This window comes from Aethalodelphis obliquidens, unplaced genomic scaffold (assembly GCF_003676395.1).
Source record: "Aethalodelphis obliquidens isolate GAN/ISIS:26980383/991018 unplaced genomic scaffold, ASM367639v1 scaffold9, whole genome shotgun sequence".
Lineage (NCBI taxonomy): Eukaryota > Metazoa > Chordata > Mammalia > Artiodactyla > Delphinidae > Aethalodelphis > Aethalodelphis obliquidens.
This window is the reverse complement of record NW_020837953.1, coordinates 7,575,993-7,593,060: the sequence shown is the minus strand read 5'-3', so window position 1 is coordinate 7,593,060 and position 17,068 is coordinate 7,575,993. Positions and strand designations below refer to the sequence as shown.

The 17,068-nt window shown below is 53.4% G+C and overlaps 1 protein-coding gene across 11 annotated transcripts in view; it reads right to left on the bottom strand.

Annotated features, from left to right (window-relative positions):
- The window catches only part of SSBP3 (single stranded DNA binding protein 3), a 164,692-nt gene that overhangs the window by 42,135 nt on the left and 105,489 nt on the right, over positions 1–17,068 (bottom strand). For all 11 annotated transcript variants that reach the window (XM_027108434.1, XM_027108441.1, XM_027108438.1 and 8 more), the window contains one exon: positions 7,711–7,800. In XM_027108434.1, coding sequence (XP_026964235.1) covers positions 7,711–7,800 — 90 coding nt within the window. The remainder of the gene's footprint in view (positions 1–7,710; positions 7,801–17,068) is intronic.

Sequence of the window (17,068 nt, the reverse complement as noted above, 5' to 3'; positions counted from 1 at the left end):
AGTCAGGACGGCTCTGGGGCAGCAGGGGCAGGCAGCAGGGCTGGCTGCAGCCCACGCGATCCCGGGTGTGGGGCTGGCTCCACGACAGGGGGCGGTCGAGGCCTGAGGAGCCGCCGGGTGCTTTGTTACTGAGCAAACCTCCCAGGCACTGACTGCTGATGCATAGCTAACAGGGTGGCAGACACTGATTTATGTTCAACTTTCCATTTCATCAGCGAGAGTGGAGTTCACATTTTGGGGAGGGGGAGGCGGCCTGCGTGTGCAGACGCAAACATGCCCACGCGTGCACTCAGGCACAAGCATCGGTCACGGCGGCAACTTTTTTTCCCCCTTTTTAGGAGGAAGGGCGAGGGGGCGAGGCAGCCTGGCACGTCAGGAGTAACCTTTTGTCCACGGTTGCTAGGAGCCCCGGCCGGTCATCTGCCGCTGGGCAGACGTTAGGCACCAGGCTGGTTGCCGGGCGGGGCGGGAGCACAGACTGACCTTTGTGGAGGTAGTGTTGGCAAGAAAGAAAGTCGTTTTTCCCCCTCTCTCCTGCCCTGGCCTTTCCGCACAGGCCGGGTGAACGTGGGGCAATGTCTGCGAGTGGGTCCACGGCAGGGAAGGGAGGAACAGCCCGGTGCACAACGCTTCAGAGTGGCAGGGGTTCATAAAGGCCTCTTGGGCACCCCTCGCTAGAGTGATGAGCAAACTAAGGTCCAGACAGGGGAGGGTGGCCCCCCAAGGAGCAGTTTGGCAACAGCGGGGCTGGACTCAAAGCAGGCGTCCACCTCCCAGGGTAGGGGTCTTCAGGCTTAAAGGCTGCCCCTGGCTTCATCTCAGTAACGGGAGGGGCGGGGGGGGGGTTCCGCTGTTGCAGGCAGCAAGTCAGTTTGGAAGAGGCGGGGGCTCGGGGTGGGAACAACAAGCGCTCCCACCTCCAGCCATGGCCCAGGGCCCAGCGTTTGCGGCGCCCCGCCTCTGCTCTAATCCTTCTCAGCAGGGGTGACCCTGCCTTCTGTCAGTCTGGAGGCAGACAGCAGGGCGAGGGGCGGGGACGAGGGGGTGCTTCTGTCCCCCGGAGGACCCCGCCTGCTCACCCGGGACACAGCTCCTCTGTCCGCTCCCATGGACCGGTGCACCTATCAGATCCCCTCCGCCCACAGGGAAGCAGACAGGGCAAGGGGCTGGGGTCAGAGAGCCGGCCCAGAAAGGGGAGGAATCTGCTCCCCAGCAGACAGGGAGTTCCTCAAGAAGCTCCGAACCCCACCACCCCGCCCAGGCCTCTCTTCCCTGAGCAGCACTCTGGCCAAGCTGAGCCTCGCGTTCCTCACCCAGACGGTGGGATGCTAGCAGCTCTCAGGCCTACCTGACAGGCAAATGAGATCACAGATGGGGCGCCTTCGCTGACCTGGAGGGTGCTCCACCAGCAACTATGAGAGGGCTTCGGCCAGTTCCACTTTAGGACCTGCGAGCACGGCTGGGGAGGCCAGGAAGGGCTAGCCTGGGCAGCCACGGGACCACATACGGGGTCTTGTCCCCTGCAGAGGGAAGGCTCCAACAGGGTAGGAGGTACCGGACACTCGGCAAGAGGCTGACTCTCAGCCCCACACCTGCCTCCTGCTCTGCCCTACCCCACACCTCAGGCCAAAGCAGGCCTCCTCCTGGCCCTGCTCCCCATGCCCCCCGCCCCAGCTAAAACATCCAGCGAGGGGGCACCAGCCACCGCACTCAGTCACCACTCCAGCTCAGGCCTGGCCACCTCCCATGGGGACCACAGCCTGGGCTTCACACCTCCATGCTGGCCATCCTACCATGAGCCCAGCCCCTCTAGGCCACTGGTGCTCTTCCTGGGACCATGTCACTCCCCTTCTTAGGGACCTTCCACGGCGCCCCTCTGTCTTTAAGTTCAAGTCCTTTGTGTGTCTGTCTGGACCTCCTGCCATCCCAAACTTACCCTTTCACATCCACGCCCAGGTACACTGGCTCCTCTGTGTAATCACCCCTGCCTCCTTCACCAGACAGTCTGTGTGAGCCACTGAGGGCAGGGTCCCTGGCTGCCTCCTTAGTCTGCAGTGCTCAGCACGGCTGGGTGGCTGGGAGGTCGCTGAGCCCTTAAGAGACCATGTCTGGCCGATGAGCTAACAAGAAGCTGGGGCCAGGCCTCACATGGTTCTAGCCTCAGATTCACCAGCTGTCCAGTGGGGATCTGGGCCCTCACCCATCAAGTCCTCCCTAGTAGCAGGCTTTGAAAGCCACAAAAACAAGGTGGTTTAATTCTTCCCAAGTCTCCCCTAGTCCCAGACTTGCCCTCATCAGCACAGAGTAGTCCTTCCTGTTGCAGCAGCTTTCTGGCAGGAAGAATGTCAGCTCACTCTGCTGCTGCCTGCTTCCCGCTGGACAGGAAGGCAGGAAACGGCCCAGCTCTTGCGAACTGCCCGAGCTGCTGCTGCCGGCATGTTCTCATCTGCTGGGCTTTGATCTTCCCTGGAAACACATCACCCCACCCCAAGGCTCACAGTCCTCAAGGATCTCTGCTGGGCATCTAGTCTCTGCTTGGTTACCACCAGTGTTAAGGAGCTCACTACTTCATCATTAAATGAGCAGGTGGTAGAAATGTCTTCCCTACAAAGACTTCAAGTGGTCTCCCTCTCCTTTTCTCAGAAGGATCTGCGATCTACGGGGCTGACCTCACAGAGGCAGGGCTGAATATCTTCTACATGGCAGAACTTCAGATACTTCAAGTCAGTCATCAGAGCCCTCCTGAGGCTGCTTCTCTCCCAGAGAAACACCAGCTACTCCAGTGGGAGATAAGCACAGAAGTGTATCCTATAATCTCAACAGCAAAGGACCAAGGTCATGTGTACCTCCCTCCCTCTTATTTCTGGATCATTTCTCTGCTTCCTGGGCTATACACATCATTTGTTTCTTCTCCTCTCTCCCCCTGTAACTGATGGGGAGGGGTTCTCTGGGACAGACCTCAACCTCCTTCAAAGGTGGGTGGGCTGGCCCAGCAGAGACGAGGACTCACTGGAACAGGGGACATGTCAAGCCCTCCATGTCCCCCACCGTGGCAGAAAGTCTCTAGGCATGTTCAGAGCAGGAGGGGCTGGGCTTGGCAAAGGGAGCTGGGTCCCCCAGGGCTGCCTTTTCCAGAGAAGGCACAGTCTGTAGACCTATGACTTCTGCTGGCATCTGAATGGAAACATTGGCTCCTTTTGAGAGAAGATGGCTAGAGTTTCTCCTTCTCCTTCCATTATTTTTCCCCTTTTCTCTTGTGCTCTATTCTCTCTTCTTCTCTTAGACAATCAGACATGTATCTACATTAGGACCCTGACTGCTGTGGAAGAACACGAGGATCAGGAACCAGGAACCTGGGTTTAGGCTCTGATTCCAGCCCTCGGTTGATAACTTTGGGCAGGTCATTCACCTTTCTGAGTCTCACTTTCCCAATCAGCCATGCCTCCTCTGCAGAAACACTGTGATCAGAATGAAAGCAGGCTGCATGTCCAAAAACACTTCATAACTGAAAACAATTATTGGAATTTAAAACAAAACAAGAACAAAAACAGCCTGTACCCAATGCTCCCTTCTCCGTGACCCCCTGCCCTCCTGCAGTTCTCCAGCTCTGGACCTAGAAATCCTCATTGGATGGTGCCTCCCTTCAAACCACCTTAGGGCCAAGGAGCTGGGGACCCACCCAGACCAGCAGGCCTGGCCAAAGCCAAGCTGAGTTTGCCAGATGTGCAGCCCAACTGACTTCAGCTGCGTGAAAAAAAAATGCCACTGCTTGATTATGTAAAATCCATCTGGATCCAAAGCAGAAAATCCAAGTGGGAAGGGCCCTCAGAGACCATCTGGTCCACCCTGCTTTGTCTACTGCTGAAGAAACTGGGGCCCAGAGATGGGGAGCAACTTGCCCAAAGTCACTCAGCAAGCACATGGACAAGCAGGGGGCTAGAACACGTGTCCTCGGGCTCCAGAACTCCAAGTCCTTCCCCACTCTCCACACCACCACCCCTGGACCCGCCTAGCCTGGTCAGAATGCTGGACCTAGAGCTTGGGGGCCGGTTGGGCTCCACTCCTAGTAACACGAGCAACACAAACTCAGTTCAAACATTTCCTGGGTCCCCAGTGCACACCAGGTGCTGGGATGCCAAGATTGAGGCGGTCTTTTTGTAAGGAACACAAAGAATTAGAATGTCCTTGCTACGGTCTCCCATGACCCGTAGAACCCCACAATATTCCCCAACAGTGAGGTGTGGCCAGGTCAGGTCCCAAAACATCTCCCCATCGGCCCTCAGCTTGCTACCAAACACATCTCATGCCACAGGACCACGGGCACTGTCCGCCTCGGAAACCCCAACACCGAATAAGGAAGAGCAAACAGATGGGACCTAATGTGAAGATGGCCAAACCTTCTGACCCCAAGTGGAGCCTTGCAGCCTGGCAGTCAGAGGCCTGACGCAGTAAGTCCTCTGTGTTGCTTTCTAAAGGGCCAGGAGTGGGGGTGAAAAGCTGGTCCCTCACACCCACCTTGGAGTCCTCAACTAAATTTAGCACCAACTAGGGTTGGAATCCTGACCAGAAAACCAGGCTGGCCACCTTGGGACAGGGTTTGGCCAAAGCTGGATCAGCCAAGCCAGGCTGGCTCCTTGGTGCAAAGCCCCTCCTGCAGCAGAGCTGCCTGCCAGGCCGTGACCAAGCAGGGGAAGAAGTGCAATTGTTGGCAGGAGATAAAACCCTCGATACCATCTCTACTTCCCTCCTAATATCAGAGTGGCTGCCTGCAAGGTGCGCAAGGGTCAGGGCCGGCAATCAATAGCTAATACTCCTGCTGGGAGACGGCCTGCTCCGGAAATGGGCAGCCACTACCTCCTTCCAGAGAGATATCCTTTCCCCGCAACAGTGACCCAGCCTGAGCAGTTCAGCACCCTGACTAGGAAGGACCTCGTCCACCTTCATCTGACTGATGGAGAAATGATGCCCCTTGGGGTGGGAGTAGGGGTAGGGGTCTAGCCAAAGTCACCCAGGAAGCAGAGAGGCTGGGACACAGCCCCCTGGCTCAATGATCCAGGAAGCTCTTGATGGTTCACCCTGCCTGGGGATCAGAGAAGACCTCAAGTCAAGAGGGTGGGTCCAGGAACTCCCCTGGCGGTCCAGTGGTTAAGAATCTGCCTTCTAATGCAGGGGATGCAGGTTTGATCCCTGGTCAGGGAACTAAGAACCCACATGCCGCAGGGCAACTAAGCCCGTGCGCCACAACTACTGAGCCTGTGCGCCACAACTAGAGAGCCTGTGAGTGTCGCAACCACTGAGCCCACATGCTCTGGAGCCCACGCACCACAACTAGAGAAGCCCATGCCCCACAGCGATGAGCCCGCACGCCGCAACGGAAGATCCTGCATGCTGCAATGAAGATCCCACATGCTGCAACTGAGACCCGACACAGCCAAATAAATATTTTAAAAAGAAAAAAAAAAGGGGGTGGATCCGAAAGTTACCTCTGTTTGATGGTAGCCGGTAGTGGCTAAATAAGGACAGGAATCAGTCTGGGCTTTCTGACCACACACCCCTGAACGTCACATGGGAGGGCCTAAGAAGTATGTCTGGAATTAGGCCTTAACCATGGACAATTGTACCAAAGCAGGAAGTTGGGAGCTGCCCACATATCAGGCAGACCTCTCCTTGCCCCAGACTCAGGCCAAAGAAGAAGACGACGGCCTATTTAAAAAAAATACAGCTGGCTGTTGTCCACCTCTCCTGCCACAGTGGCCTGCACTGGGCACCCAGATGCCAGCAAGCAGCCTCAAGAGGGATGCACACAGGTGGAGCCTGGTACCTGGGTGAGCTCTGCCCACTAGGCAGGAGAGCCACATCCGCACTGTATGAAGGGCAACCATGGCATCATTGGTGAGGATACGTGAGCCTGGGAAAGAAGTCCCAGCCAGAGAGAACACCATGGGAAAGACCACCAGCTGGGCACAGAACACCAGTCTGCAGTGGCCAGGAAGACGGCTGCCCCTTGGCATGGATGACCTTCTCAGTCAGTAGCCCCTTGGGTTTCTCCTCTGGGGGAAAGGGAGAAGCCTGTCAGGCTCCTGTCTTTCTTGGGTTCATGGGTTTCCAAGGCTTTGAACGTCTCACTCTCTCTTGGAAGTCTGGCCCCGCTTCCCAACGTCTGTGGCCTTACCCCAAGCCTCACCCGAGGCAAGGCCTGGTCTGGTCCAACCTGAAGCCTATACACCCATTTCCATCCCCGGGACAAGGTCCCAGTGTGGACCATATGCTAGGAATGCATATAGACACATGCATGGCCATCCAATGTCTTGAGTTTCCATCCCTAAATCCCTCTCACTCCTCTCACTGCCATCTTGGTAGGCGACCTGCTGTTTCTGTTGGAGAACACCCATATTTCACTGATTCCCTTTCCTGCCTGGTAAGTAGCATGTCCTAACCCTCCTCTCCTGGGAGTTAACATCAACCATGATGTGAGACCTTGCAAAGCAGAAATGTCTTCCAGGTCACCTCCCATCCTGGGAGGAGGTCACGTTAAAATCCCCAAGAGGTGCCTGTCCCATTTTTGCTAAGATACCTCCAGTGCCAGGGAGCCCCTGCCTCCTGCGGCCCACGGCTCACGGCGAGATGCACACGGCGTGAAATTCTGGCTGTCACCAAGCCAAAGGCTCCTCAGACTTTGCCTCACTGGTCCCAGTTTTGAATTCATGAGCTACACAGAGAAATCTCTGCCTTCTCTTCTAGACAACAGCTCTTTCCATATTCTTATCTGGAGGAGCTAACCTTTCAAAAGGTGTGAGGAACTCAGGCAGATTCTCAAACCCGGCCTGAGACAGGTTGGAAAGAATGTCACACTCAAGAGCTTCATCATAAAAGTTCCTTCCAGCCCCAGACACCGATCTCTCTCTGACAGCCTTTCCCAGTCTCAGTCTGGTTTAAATCCAAGGAGTTCCCGGAGGGGACAGCGGAGATGGAGGAGGAGGCAGGGTGAGGGTGAGGCAGGTGCACCCACCCCAGCAAATCAGAAAGCCACCTCCCCACACCCCGCACCCAGACAGCCCAACAAGGTGTCTTTCAGAGAAGACCAGGCTCTCAACCCACATGAGAGCTGCTCCTGCCTTGGCGGGCAGAGCACGGGCACAGATGCTTGTGGGACGCCGTCTGTGATCACACTTGGAAAAAATCAAGTGGTTAACCAGAGGGAAAGGATTCCCAGACCTGCCAGGATGGTGGGTTTTTTGTTTTTTTTTAGATTACGCCTAAGGTTTGTAGTTTGGACAGGCAAAGTAAACGATGACAACGACAGCAGCAACAAAACAGAAACAAAGAACAGTTTACTTGTTTAAAAAAGGAAAAAAAAGCCTTTTGTTAAAAGACAGCTCTACACGGACTTGGAAGCAGCCCGCCGCCGCCCTGACCAGGGGCGGGCTGTGTCGTGAGTGCGAAGCTGGTGTGAAGAAAACAAACTCCGGCAGAAGTGACAGAGCACATGCAGGAGGGTGTCTGCTCTCCATCTTTCTTTTCTCCCCTCCTCGGTTTTTGGAAGGGGTGGAGAGAGGGACGGGATGGGAAGGGTCTGAACCAGCATAAAGCAACTGTATTTAGACCATGGCAAACTGAGCTACCACTTACTTCTCTCTCTCTCCCTCCCTCCCGCCTGCCCGGGGCCTGGCCTGGAGTGAAAGGAGCAAAGGACAGAGGCCCAGCACGTACCTGAAAGAAACCTGGCGGGATGGGGCCTCCCGGCATCCCATCGTTGGGGGGAATGTTGCCAAGCACCGGGCTCGGGGCGGCGGCTGCGCTCTGTGGGGAAGAGAAGGTGGAAAGTGAGAGGCTGCACCCACATCGAGAGATGGGGAGTTCCCACCCCCACCCCACCGCCATCTACCCACGTCCTCCACAGACTCCCCCCGGCAAACACCACCTTCCCAGGTGTGTCACTCAGTGGGCGAGGGATGAACTCTCTGAGCCTCCACTTACTCATCTCTAAAATGGAAGGACGATGCCCACCATGTGCACACACCCTGCCAGCCAAGCAACAGTAGCTGTTATTAACCAAGGATGCCCTGGCTTCCCCCTTGGCTGCTTTGTGAAGCTCCTTCAGGGCAGGCGAGGTGCTTCCTAAATGCCTGTGCCCTCTCCAAGAGGCTGGCATGTTGTACAGAGGAGAAGATCAATAAATACCCACGACGTAATGAATAAACAGACAGCCCAGCTGGGAAACGTCCCCAGAGAGGGTGGGGGCAGACAGGCACGTTTTTGGCACCGTCTGGGTCCTGGGTGCTGTAGATGAGGTAGGCCACACGATGGGGAGACTGTCGTTACTTTTCCTTTTAAATGCTGCTATTCTGGCATTTACCTGGTACATCTGCCTCAACAAATGCCTCCCGGGGTGAACAGACGTTGCTCTTCCCAGCCTGGCCTCCTTCCAGACAATCTGTGTCCCACCTGTTCACGTGGCCGGCATGTCTGTGCCTGGCCCTGTGCTCACATGGGAGGGTGAGGCTGATCAGGAAGCCCCAGGCCTGACTGGCCCACCTGGGCCCTGCTCCTCCCCACTGACTCTACACCTCCCAGGGGCTCCTCCTGCAGGAAGCCCGCCTCCAGCCTTGAAGGTTCCCACACCCCACCAGGACTGAGCCTCTGAAGCTGCATCACCAATCATCTCCCAGGGGTCTGACTGGTTCTCTGGGATGAGAGCGAGCCCCTCGGGGTCAGGAAACGAAACGAATGCAGCCTGCCATCAACACCTTGAAGGAATCACTTCTCTTGTCCCCTCCTCAGCCAGAAAACAGGACCCAGAACTCCTAACTTTCAACTTGGGTGGAAGGGAATAAGGGAATATGTGAATCTCCCAAACACACTGCATGCAGCAAGAAAACGGACAGCCATGGGAATCAATACATTGGGGTTCAAGCACTGTTGCCTGTACTAGCAAGGGACGACGATGGCAAGGCACTCTGCCCTTCTGCACTCGTTTCGTGTCACTGTGGTCCTGCCTGCTCATAAGGGTTGGGGAGGATTAAGCAATGGGATGGGCTGTGTTCTGTAAGCCAGGAAAGCTGGTAATGTGGAAGCAAAGAGGATTCAGCAGGCCCACAGTGGCTGTTTTAACAGACCCCAGGTAAAAAACAGGGTGGGATGGGGCTGGCTACTCCGGCCCAACCTTTCAAAATGATTCGGCGTACAGAAAAGCAACACTCCCTGTAAAGAGATTCTGCCAACTATCCTGTAATGTGTTACGAACACCCCAAAACACCAAGATCAGGTCTTCCCGTTCCCACCTCCTCAGCTTAGAGGAGAAGCCACACGTAGCCAGGCCGAGCCCCTGCCCCAGGACTATCCATTATGAGGGTCGCCTGGGGGAATATGCCAGGTTATCCATTAGCTGCATTGTTTGTTTGTGGCTGGTGGTTCTGTGAAAATGCAACTTTTCATGATTTACAGCCAACGATTACTGCCCAGCAGCACAAGCAGAAAAGTTTTTTTTTTTTTAAATAGGGTGAGGTAAACATCCTCCTATATTTTCTTCAAGTTCTTTCAGAGATCGGTTTTACGTTTAACTCTAATCCTTCAGGAACTTATTTTGGTAAAGAATATGGATTTTACTCCTCAGTCAGTTGGCTCAGTACAATTTTTCCCACTCATCTGAAATCAGAGACAAAAATTCTTACACAGGCATGGGTCCGTTTCTGAGCTTTAAAATTCTGTCCTGGACTTCCCTGGTGGCGCAGTGGTTAAGAATCCGCCTGCCAATGCAGGGGACACGAGTTCGAGCCCTGGTCCGGGAAGATCCCACATGCCGCGGAGCAACTAAGCCCATGCGCCACAACTACTGAGCCCGCGTGCCACAACTACTGAAGCCCGTGTGCCACAGATACTGAAGCCCGCGTCGCCTAGAGCCTGTGCTCAGCAATAAGAGAAGCCACCGCAATGAGTAGCCCGTGCACCGCAATGAAGAGTGGCCCCCACTTGCCGCAACTAGAGAAAGCCTGTGTGCAGCAACGAAGACCCAATGCAGCCAAAAATAAAAAATATATAATATTTAAAATTCTGTCCTAATTCTGTCTATTCTAATGATCAGAGTTTTACAATGTATTTTATCATCTCCTTCAATTCTTTAGTGGAAGTTTTCTTGTTTATTTTTACTTACTTACACCCCCCCAAACTTCCTATTGTTTATAAAAGTCATCTTCCTACCAAAAGAGTTCTTATATATATAAAAATTTGGAGGAGAACTGACACCTTTCCCAAACAGAGGCACCCTCCCAGGATGTGATCTTTCTCCAGTTATTCACATCTTTGTTGAAGTCACCAGTCAAGCATGGTGACTGGACCAACGACAATGATCAGAAAGGCGGGTGAGTGTAGGCGATACGTCTGGGAAAACCAAAACCTTCTGTTGCACTGACTAAACGTTTTATTCGGCAAATGTGGCACTGACTTGTTCTCAGGGTGAGGATGAAGAAGATGGAGCTCCTGACAACAGTGTGAGAAGGATGGAGTGGATGGCCCAACCTTGGGCGGGGTGGATGGCGGGGGCCATCTGGCCTGATGCTCAGAAACGAGCAGGGTATTTTCACACCATCTCTCCCTGAACCCCCAGGCGGCCTTCTGAGGCAGACACAAGAACCCCTAATTTACAGACAAGAAAACAAATATCTACATGGAGAGCAGGCTGAAGGTGGCCTTTTTCTATCTGTCCTCCTTAGAGTCCACATCTACTCTTCCTCAGCCTTCAGCTCAGAAACTATGCTTTGTTTTTAAAGAAAGATCTGAAAAGCTTCAGCAACTCAGTTCTTTAAATTAGCATTTAACGTTTAATATAAAACATTTGCCTATTATAAAACATAGCAAAGTAAAAAGAAAATTAGTCACTGTATTTTGTTAAATAATGTCGTAAGCACTTGTCCCCCTCTCATTAAATGGCCAAAGAAAACATGATTTTTCAATGAGCCTAATATCATTATTCAACCAATTTAATTAACAGGGCATTGCATCCGTGTTTGCTAACTTAGTAGATACAAAGTCATATCTCTTTGATCTCTGGTATTTTTGACTTATCTTTTGGATCACTAACCTTTTGAAACGGTTTACACTGGCTATTTAGTAAAACAAATGGCAAATCATTCATGTCCTTTGCTATTTAGTTATTTGACTTTTTTCCTTAGTAATATATAAGAGCTCTTTATATGTTAAGGGTATGACATATAGATATCTTACCAATTTTTTAAAAACCTCTTAAATGAAAACCTGAACCTGGGCTCATGACTTACTAGGCTCCCTCACACCAAGATCTCATTTTCCTACGAAATCAGGAGTGAGCCCATGGTCCTTTGAATATCAGGGCTGGAATAACCATGGTTCTAGTAAATGGATAGTATAATTCATTGACATCTGGGTGGAGGATGGACTTTTGCTATCCTCCAATGAAAGGAAGCTCATGTTAATGGTGACTCAAACGTCAGGAAGCTGAGGAGATAACTTATCCATATCCTTTAAAGGCTCTTCCAGCTGCAAAATTAAGTAGCTCTGCCATGCTTAACTCTGTGTCCTAAAGTATGACAGTCACTGCTATTCTTTGATTTTGAAGTGAACATGTGCTCCTAATGGAAAACTTTCAAAGGAGCAGAAAAGGACAAAGAACAGAATGAAAGCAGCAACCAGTGTTATAGGGTGACAAAAGGGTTAAGAAATAATTCTTGCACATAAAACCCAATCCAAGGGACCCCCCCACACACACATCCATCAACATGACACTGCCCTCACCCCACTCCTCAAGAGCAGGGGCTGTTTTACCCATCTCTAAGACCCAGCACAATGTGAGGCATACAGCAGGTGTTCAATAAATGATTACAACTTTTTATTAGTCAAAGACCGGCTCAAACCTGGCCATCTGAAGCCGAGGCCTTTCCGGATTGCTAGGAATTGGCCTCTCCCTGTGGTTTCCAACTTGGAGTTAGAACTCCATTAAAGCACTCAGCAAAGCGTCTCATGTGAGTTTTCTCTAAAAACACAAAACCCAAACCGAAACCCCATGACATTCACTGAGGCCTACACATCGGGGCTGCGGTAGGTGCCCAGGATGGAACTCCCCAGCTGGAGCAGGGGAGGAAGGAGTCAGAAGCCAGAGACCACCTGCGTGGGCTCGGGTCCTGGCTGGGAGCCCGTGGGCAAGTCCCTTCTCTCTCTGGGCCTCAGTCTTTCCACGTGTCGAATGGTGGAATTGGAGAAGGTGACCTCTAGGGCTCTTCTTCCAAGGTGCTCTCCCCAGCCCAGTCCATATACCCAGGGCGGGGCAGGGACTCGAAACAGCAGTTCCTGCATGAACAGGAAGACCCTGAATTTTAACTCTTCTCCATTCGTTATAGAACACTTAGAGGTCAAAATTTAAAAACCGCCTAGAAACCTATTGTTATCGAAGTTTGCAGATAACAGCTGATGACACTTGGGCTCTCCCCTGCACCAACCGCACCCCCTAGGAGCCCCCTCACCAATCTTTACCCGTATATGCATACGTGCATACATGGACTAAAATAAAAAAAGCAGAATCAAATAGGGCACACAGTTTGGTAACTCAGGCATTTTTTAAAAACTAACTAAAATTCTTTTCTAAATAGAAAACAGGCCTTGCACCGAGCGGTGTGGACCACTCCAGCCAGCTGCCTCCTCCAAGCCTCCAGGATACTGTCCACTTGGAAAGCCCGAGGTGCCTTCAGACATCTGCCTGAAGCTGTGAAAATTCCCCTCCCTGTAAAGTATTTTATTTTTGTTCACAGCCAGGGAGACTTCCAAGGAGGGCTCATCCTACAACTTTCTCCCTGAAGAGTAGCGTTTCTTTATGATCCCAGGGCGGTTACACAGCCACCGGGGCTTAGGGGTTCTCTGCAGCCCCTCAGCTCTGTTTGTGTGCTCCAGACACACATCAGCTGGTTTCACACATGCCACTCCACCTATAGGCCTCCCCTGCCATCCAAATATGGTTGTCAATAGTGAGGGGAGATCCAGACACCTCCCCTGGAGGTGCGCCCCAGAATAAGCACGTTCTCCCCCCACCCACCCTTCCCCCCAGTAGAGATGCAGGGCTCAAACCTGGGGCCTCAGGATCTGACCTACTGGGAGGAGGCTTGAAAGCTGTGCTAGGGAATCTGGACTTACTGCTCTAGGCAACGGGGCAGAGTTCCCAGCAGAAGAGGCCCAGGACTTCTGAGAATCCCACCTGACCCCATCTTACCCCGTGCCAGGCATGCCAATGCACCACTGACAACCCACCCACCACCACCAGAGCACCCAAGGCTCCACAAACGAATGGAGTTGGCAAGTCCTGGATGTGGTGCTGGGCCTTTTCCTCACTCCGTAGCAAGGAGTCCCCTGCGGCTCAAGGAACAACAGGGTCAGTCCAGAGGGACCAAGTGACAAGCTCCCAGGAGCCTCCCACCTCAGATCTTGTAGTATCTTGTGGTAGGCGACAAACATTCATGCTTCCTTCAAGAAGGGGAGACCTGGGGGATGTTCCCCACAAGATATTACCTTCCAGCCTTACCCCGAGACCCCCAGTTAGCCCCACTCACAAACTAGCATGGGAATCCCCCCACCCATTCTTATTCTCTTTTTAAAGTAGTTCTATGCACACGAAACTCCTGGAAAACTGAATAAAAACATGCTCAGAGTGAACGGCGGGACTCCTGCCAGGTTGGCCAACCCCTCCTGACTGGTTTACAAGGCTGCAAAATGGAACTTTGTTCTGCAAATCCCCTCCCTCCTCGCCCCACCCCAATACTCAGGCATGTAGCAGCACGGGGCCCACACGTGAAACCACCAAGTGTAGGCTTCCTTGACTGAAACTCAACACAGGCCACGTGGCCAGCACTCAGGACACCAGAGGCACGTGGCGTGTGGTGTGTGGCTGTGTGCTCGCAGCTGGGCAGTGGAGGACTCTCACGGGGGCGGGGGCACTCCTGCACTGAGAAATGAGGCCCTTTGAGGGATGCTTGTGTCCTGGGGAAGGAGGGATGCTTACACAGGTGTCATCGAGACAGAGGCTTCAGCATTCTGTGCAAAATATTGGAGTGACCTGGGGCCCTCTGGGCCAAGTTTCCTAGAGGGAATTTTAGCAGTATCAACCGACTGAAGATGTAGCTGAGGGAATGGAGTGAATCTCATCACCCAGACGGAAAGGCCAAGACGGACAGAAGCAAGGTCAAAAGGGGAAGGTAAGGAAGAGGCCTCTTGCTTTTGTGTGCAGACCACAGAAGGGAATGTGTTTGGAGAACAGAGGCTCTAATTCTGCAGCTTGGAGAAAACACAGAGCTGTTGCTACGTGAAGAGACAGAACCAGCTGGCATTAAAAATAGGTTCGGATGACACACAGGAGTGAGCGAGACAGGGTCCCTGCCTCCAAATAGCCAGGGGGTCGTCACGTGCATGAAGGAATGGGCGTCTCTCCTGTCGCCGAGGGATGGACCTGGGTCCAGAGGTAGATGCTCTGAGCCACAGAAAGCACAGGAAGCAGTGGGCCACGCCACCTCGGGGTGGCTCAGCGGGGACAGGGCACAAGCGCACTCCAGGCCAGAGTACCTGGGTTCCATCTCTACTCGGCCACAACAGAGCCACGGGGACTGCCTCAGCCTCCCCTCTGAAAAGGGGAGAGCCAAGTTACCCAGCACTGCCTGGTGTTTTCTGGGGATTGTTAGGAGAGGAAAGAGCCCTGGACAGAGGGTCCTGGGATCAGGGTTCCAGCTCAGGCTGCAAACCACCTGCTGTGTGACTAGGGCTAGCCTTCCTGCCCCCGGGCCTCTGCTCAGCTCCAAGCGAGGCGGCTGAGGTCCTGCTGCTACAGCGAACCAAGTGGGCATCACATTGAGCTCTCAGCCAAGCAACCCGAGAAAGGGTGACAAAAGCCCCACAGCCAGGCCATCAGGCCCAAGTGAGGGCTGTCCTGACACCAGAGCTTCTTCCCCTAAGTCCCCATCTCACTTCTGCCTCCCCTGAGCAGAGAGGATGGATGCAGGAACGCAGAGAGGGCAGAGAGAAGCAAACGCCTTTTTATCCTGATCCCAGAGACCAGGGGAGAGGGAGGGGGGTACGATTTACTCCTCAACACCCCTGGGAAGGTGTCACTGCTGTTTACCGGTAAGAAAACAGGCCCAGAGAAGTGCATTATCCTAAGTGTTCTAACTTGAGTCTCTCTGTCCCTCCACCTCCAATTTCGGCCTGAGAAACCCAAATAATGCACCCCCCTCACTCTACCACCAACCCCTGCAGTTCTCAAGGAGAGTTCTGTGTGCTTTTTGATGCTTATGAAAAGAAACGACAGGCATCATTACAAACATAAGGTAAGCACAAGGCATTCTCTACATCTGAGATCATCCACATGTTTTTCTCTTCCCAAAGCAGACTGGCCTTCTAACTCTGCTCCTTCTGGCAAATATTCCACTGAGCTGGCCTCCACTAAGGGGGTGTGTGTGTGTGTGTGTGCACGCGTGTGTGTAGGAATGCAAGATCTCGGTGAAGAGTCTGTTGGATCTAATAGGCAAATTACCCTGGGAAGAGAAGGAGAAACAAGGGAGGTGGGGAGTTTAAAAAGGTTACGAGTGCTTTATACATGTCCATGCGTTCAGCAGACACTGGCTCCTGGGCCGCCAGGGATGCACTGTGCCTGCCGCGGTGGGAGATGACAGAGGCTCAGCTCTGCCCTTAAGGTCTAAGGGATGAAATGAGTCTCCGGAGAGAACTGAGGGATGTGGGAAGGTGCTCCAGGGGCAGACACCGCGAGGCGGGGATTAGGGGGATCAGGGAGGCTTTACGGAAGAGGTGGCACTCAAGCCAGGGCCTTAAAGGACGGCAAGCCTCGGAGATGCAGGAGGTGATAGGGAGGTGAGAGATTACTGCTGTCATCTTAGCCCTCCCCTGGAACCAGGCCTTCTGACAGCTTCTCCTTCAGAGCATAAATCCCGCCAGGCCTCCGCCCTCCCAGAGCTCCACTCCATCTCGTTGACGGGGTGGGCGTGGGGCTTACCCACTCCCCCCCACCCCAGAGAGAGGCTCTTCCAAGGAAGGGGGGCCAGCTGCCCACCCAGCTCGCCAGCTAACCTTGGTGCAGCTCATCCCCATTCTCTCAAAAACCGGGCAGGGACTACAGATGAGAAAACAGAGGCTCAGGGACTTGTCCAAGGTCACTCAGCTCGGAACAGGCAGAACTGGAAGTCAAGCCCAGACCTTTTAGCCATGTTCCAGCTTCTCTGGTCTGTTTTGAAACTGACGCTTAAAGATGCTGCCCAAAGGGGTGGGGGGAGAGGTCCAGGCTCTAGGCCCAGCCCCTCCATTCTCCAGCAGCCGGGGTACACAGGCACCTCACTTTACCTTTCTGAACCCTTCATCATCGTCTATTAAGGGGGGGGTCTCTACCCTGGGCAGGGGTGTGGGGAACCTAAATATGACTCTTCAGATAAGGGGCTCAAACTCCTGAGCCAGCGACACAGCACCAGATGGAAGACAGGCACACTTGTTTTTTATGATTCCATGAACGTGGGGCAGGCCAGGGCACAGAAAGGGTCAGGGCCATCAGAGGACAATGTCCTCGGCTCGACAGAACCCGGTCTTCTGAGAAGCGACCTCTACTTTTTAAAAAAATGAAACAAAGGCACCCCAGTGGGAACATTTCCAAGAGGAAGAGGAGCTGGCTTCTCTGTGCTGAGAAGATCACGGCCATGAGCCCACCGGGCCCCTCCCCATCCATCTCAGGAAGCACTCAGCTTCTTCTTGGAATTGGATCAGAGGGCATCGCTTGTGTGAGAGGTGGAGCCCCGTGTAATTAATACCTGGTTATGCTGTGGATGCCGGCCAGAGTGCCCTCCCCCGTGTGCAAACACCTCCCCAGCTGGGCCGCGTGGCAGAGGGCGCGGGTCCTAGGCATGTACACGTGAGACAAGGGAGATTAAGGGCTATAGGTCCCCCCTGCAAATGAACAGTGAGGAGTGGATCAACAGCACGCTGTTTGTACAACGCTGATTTTCTTCTTAAAGAGAGATGAGCTTCAGGCCCTGGTTTACACCATTAGCAAAACACACAC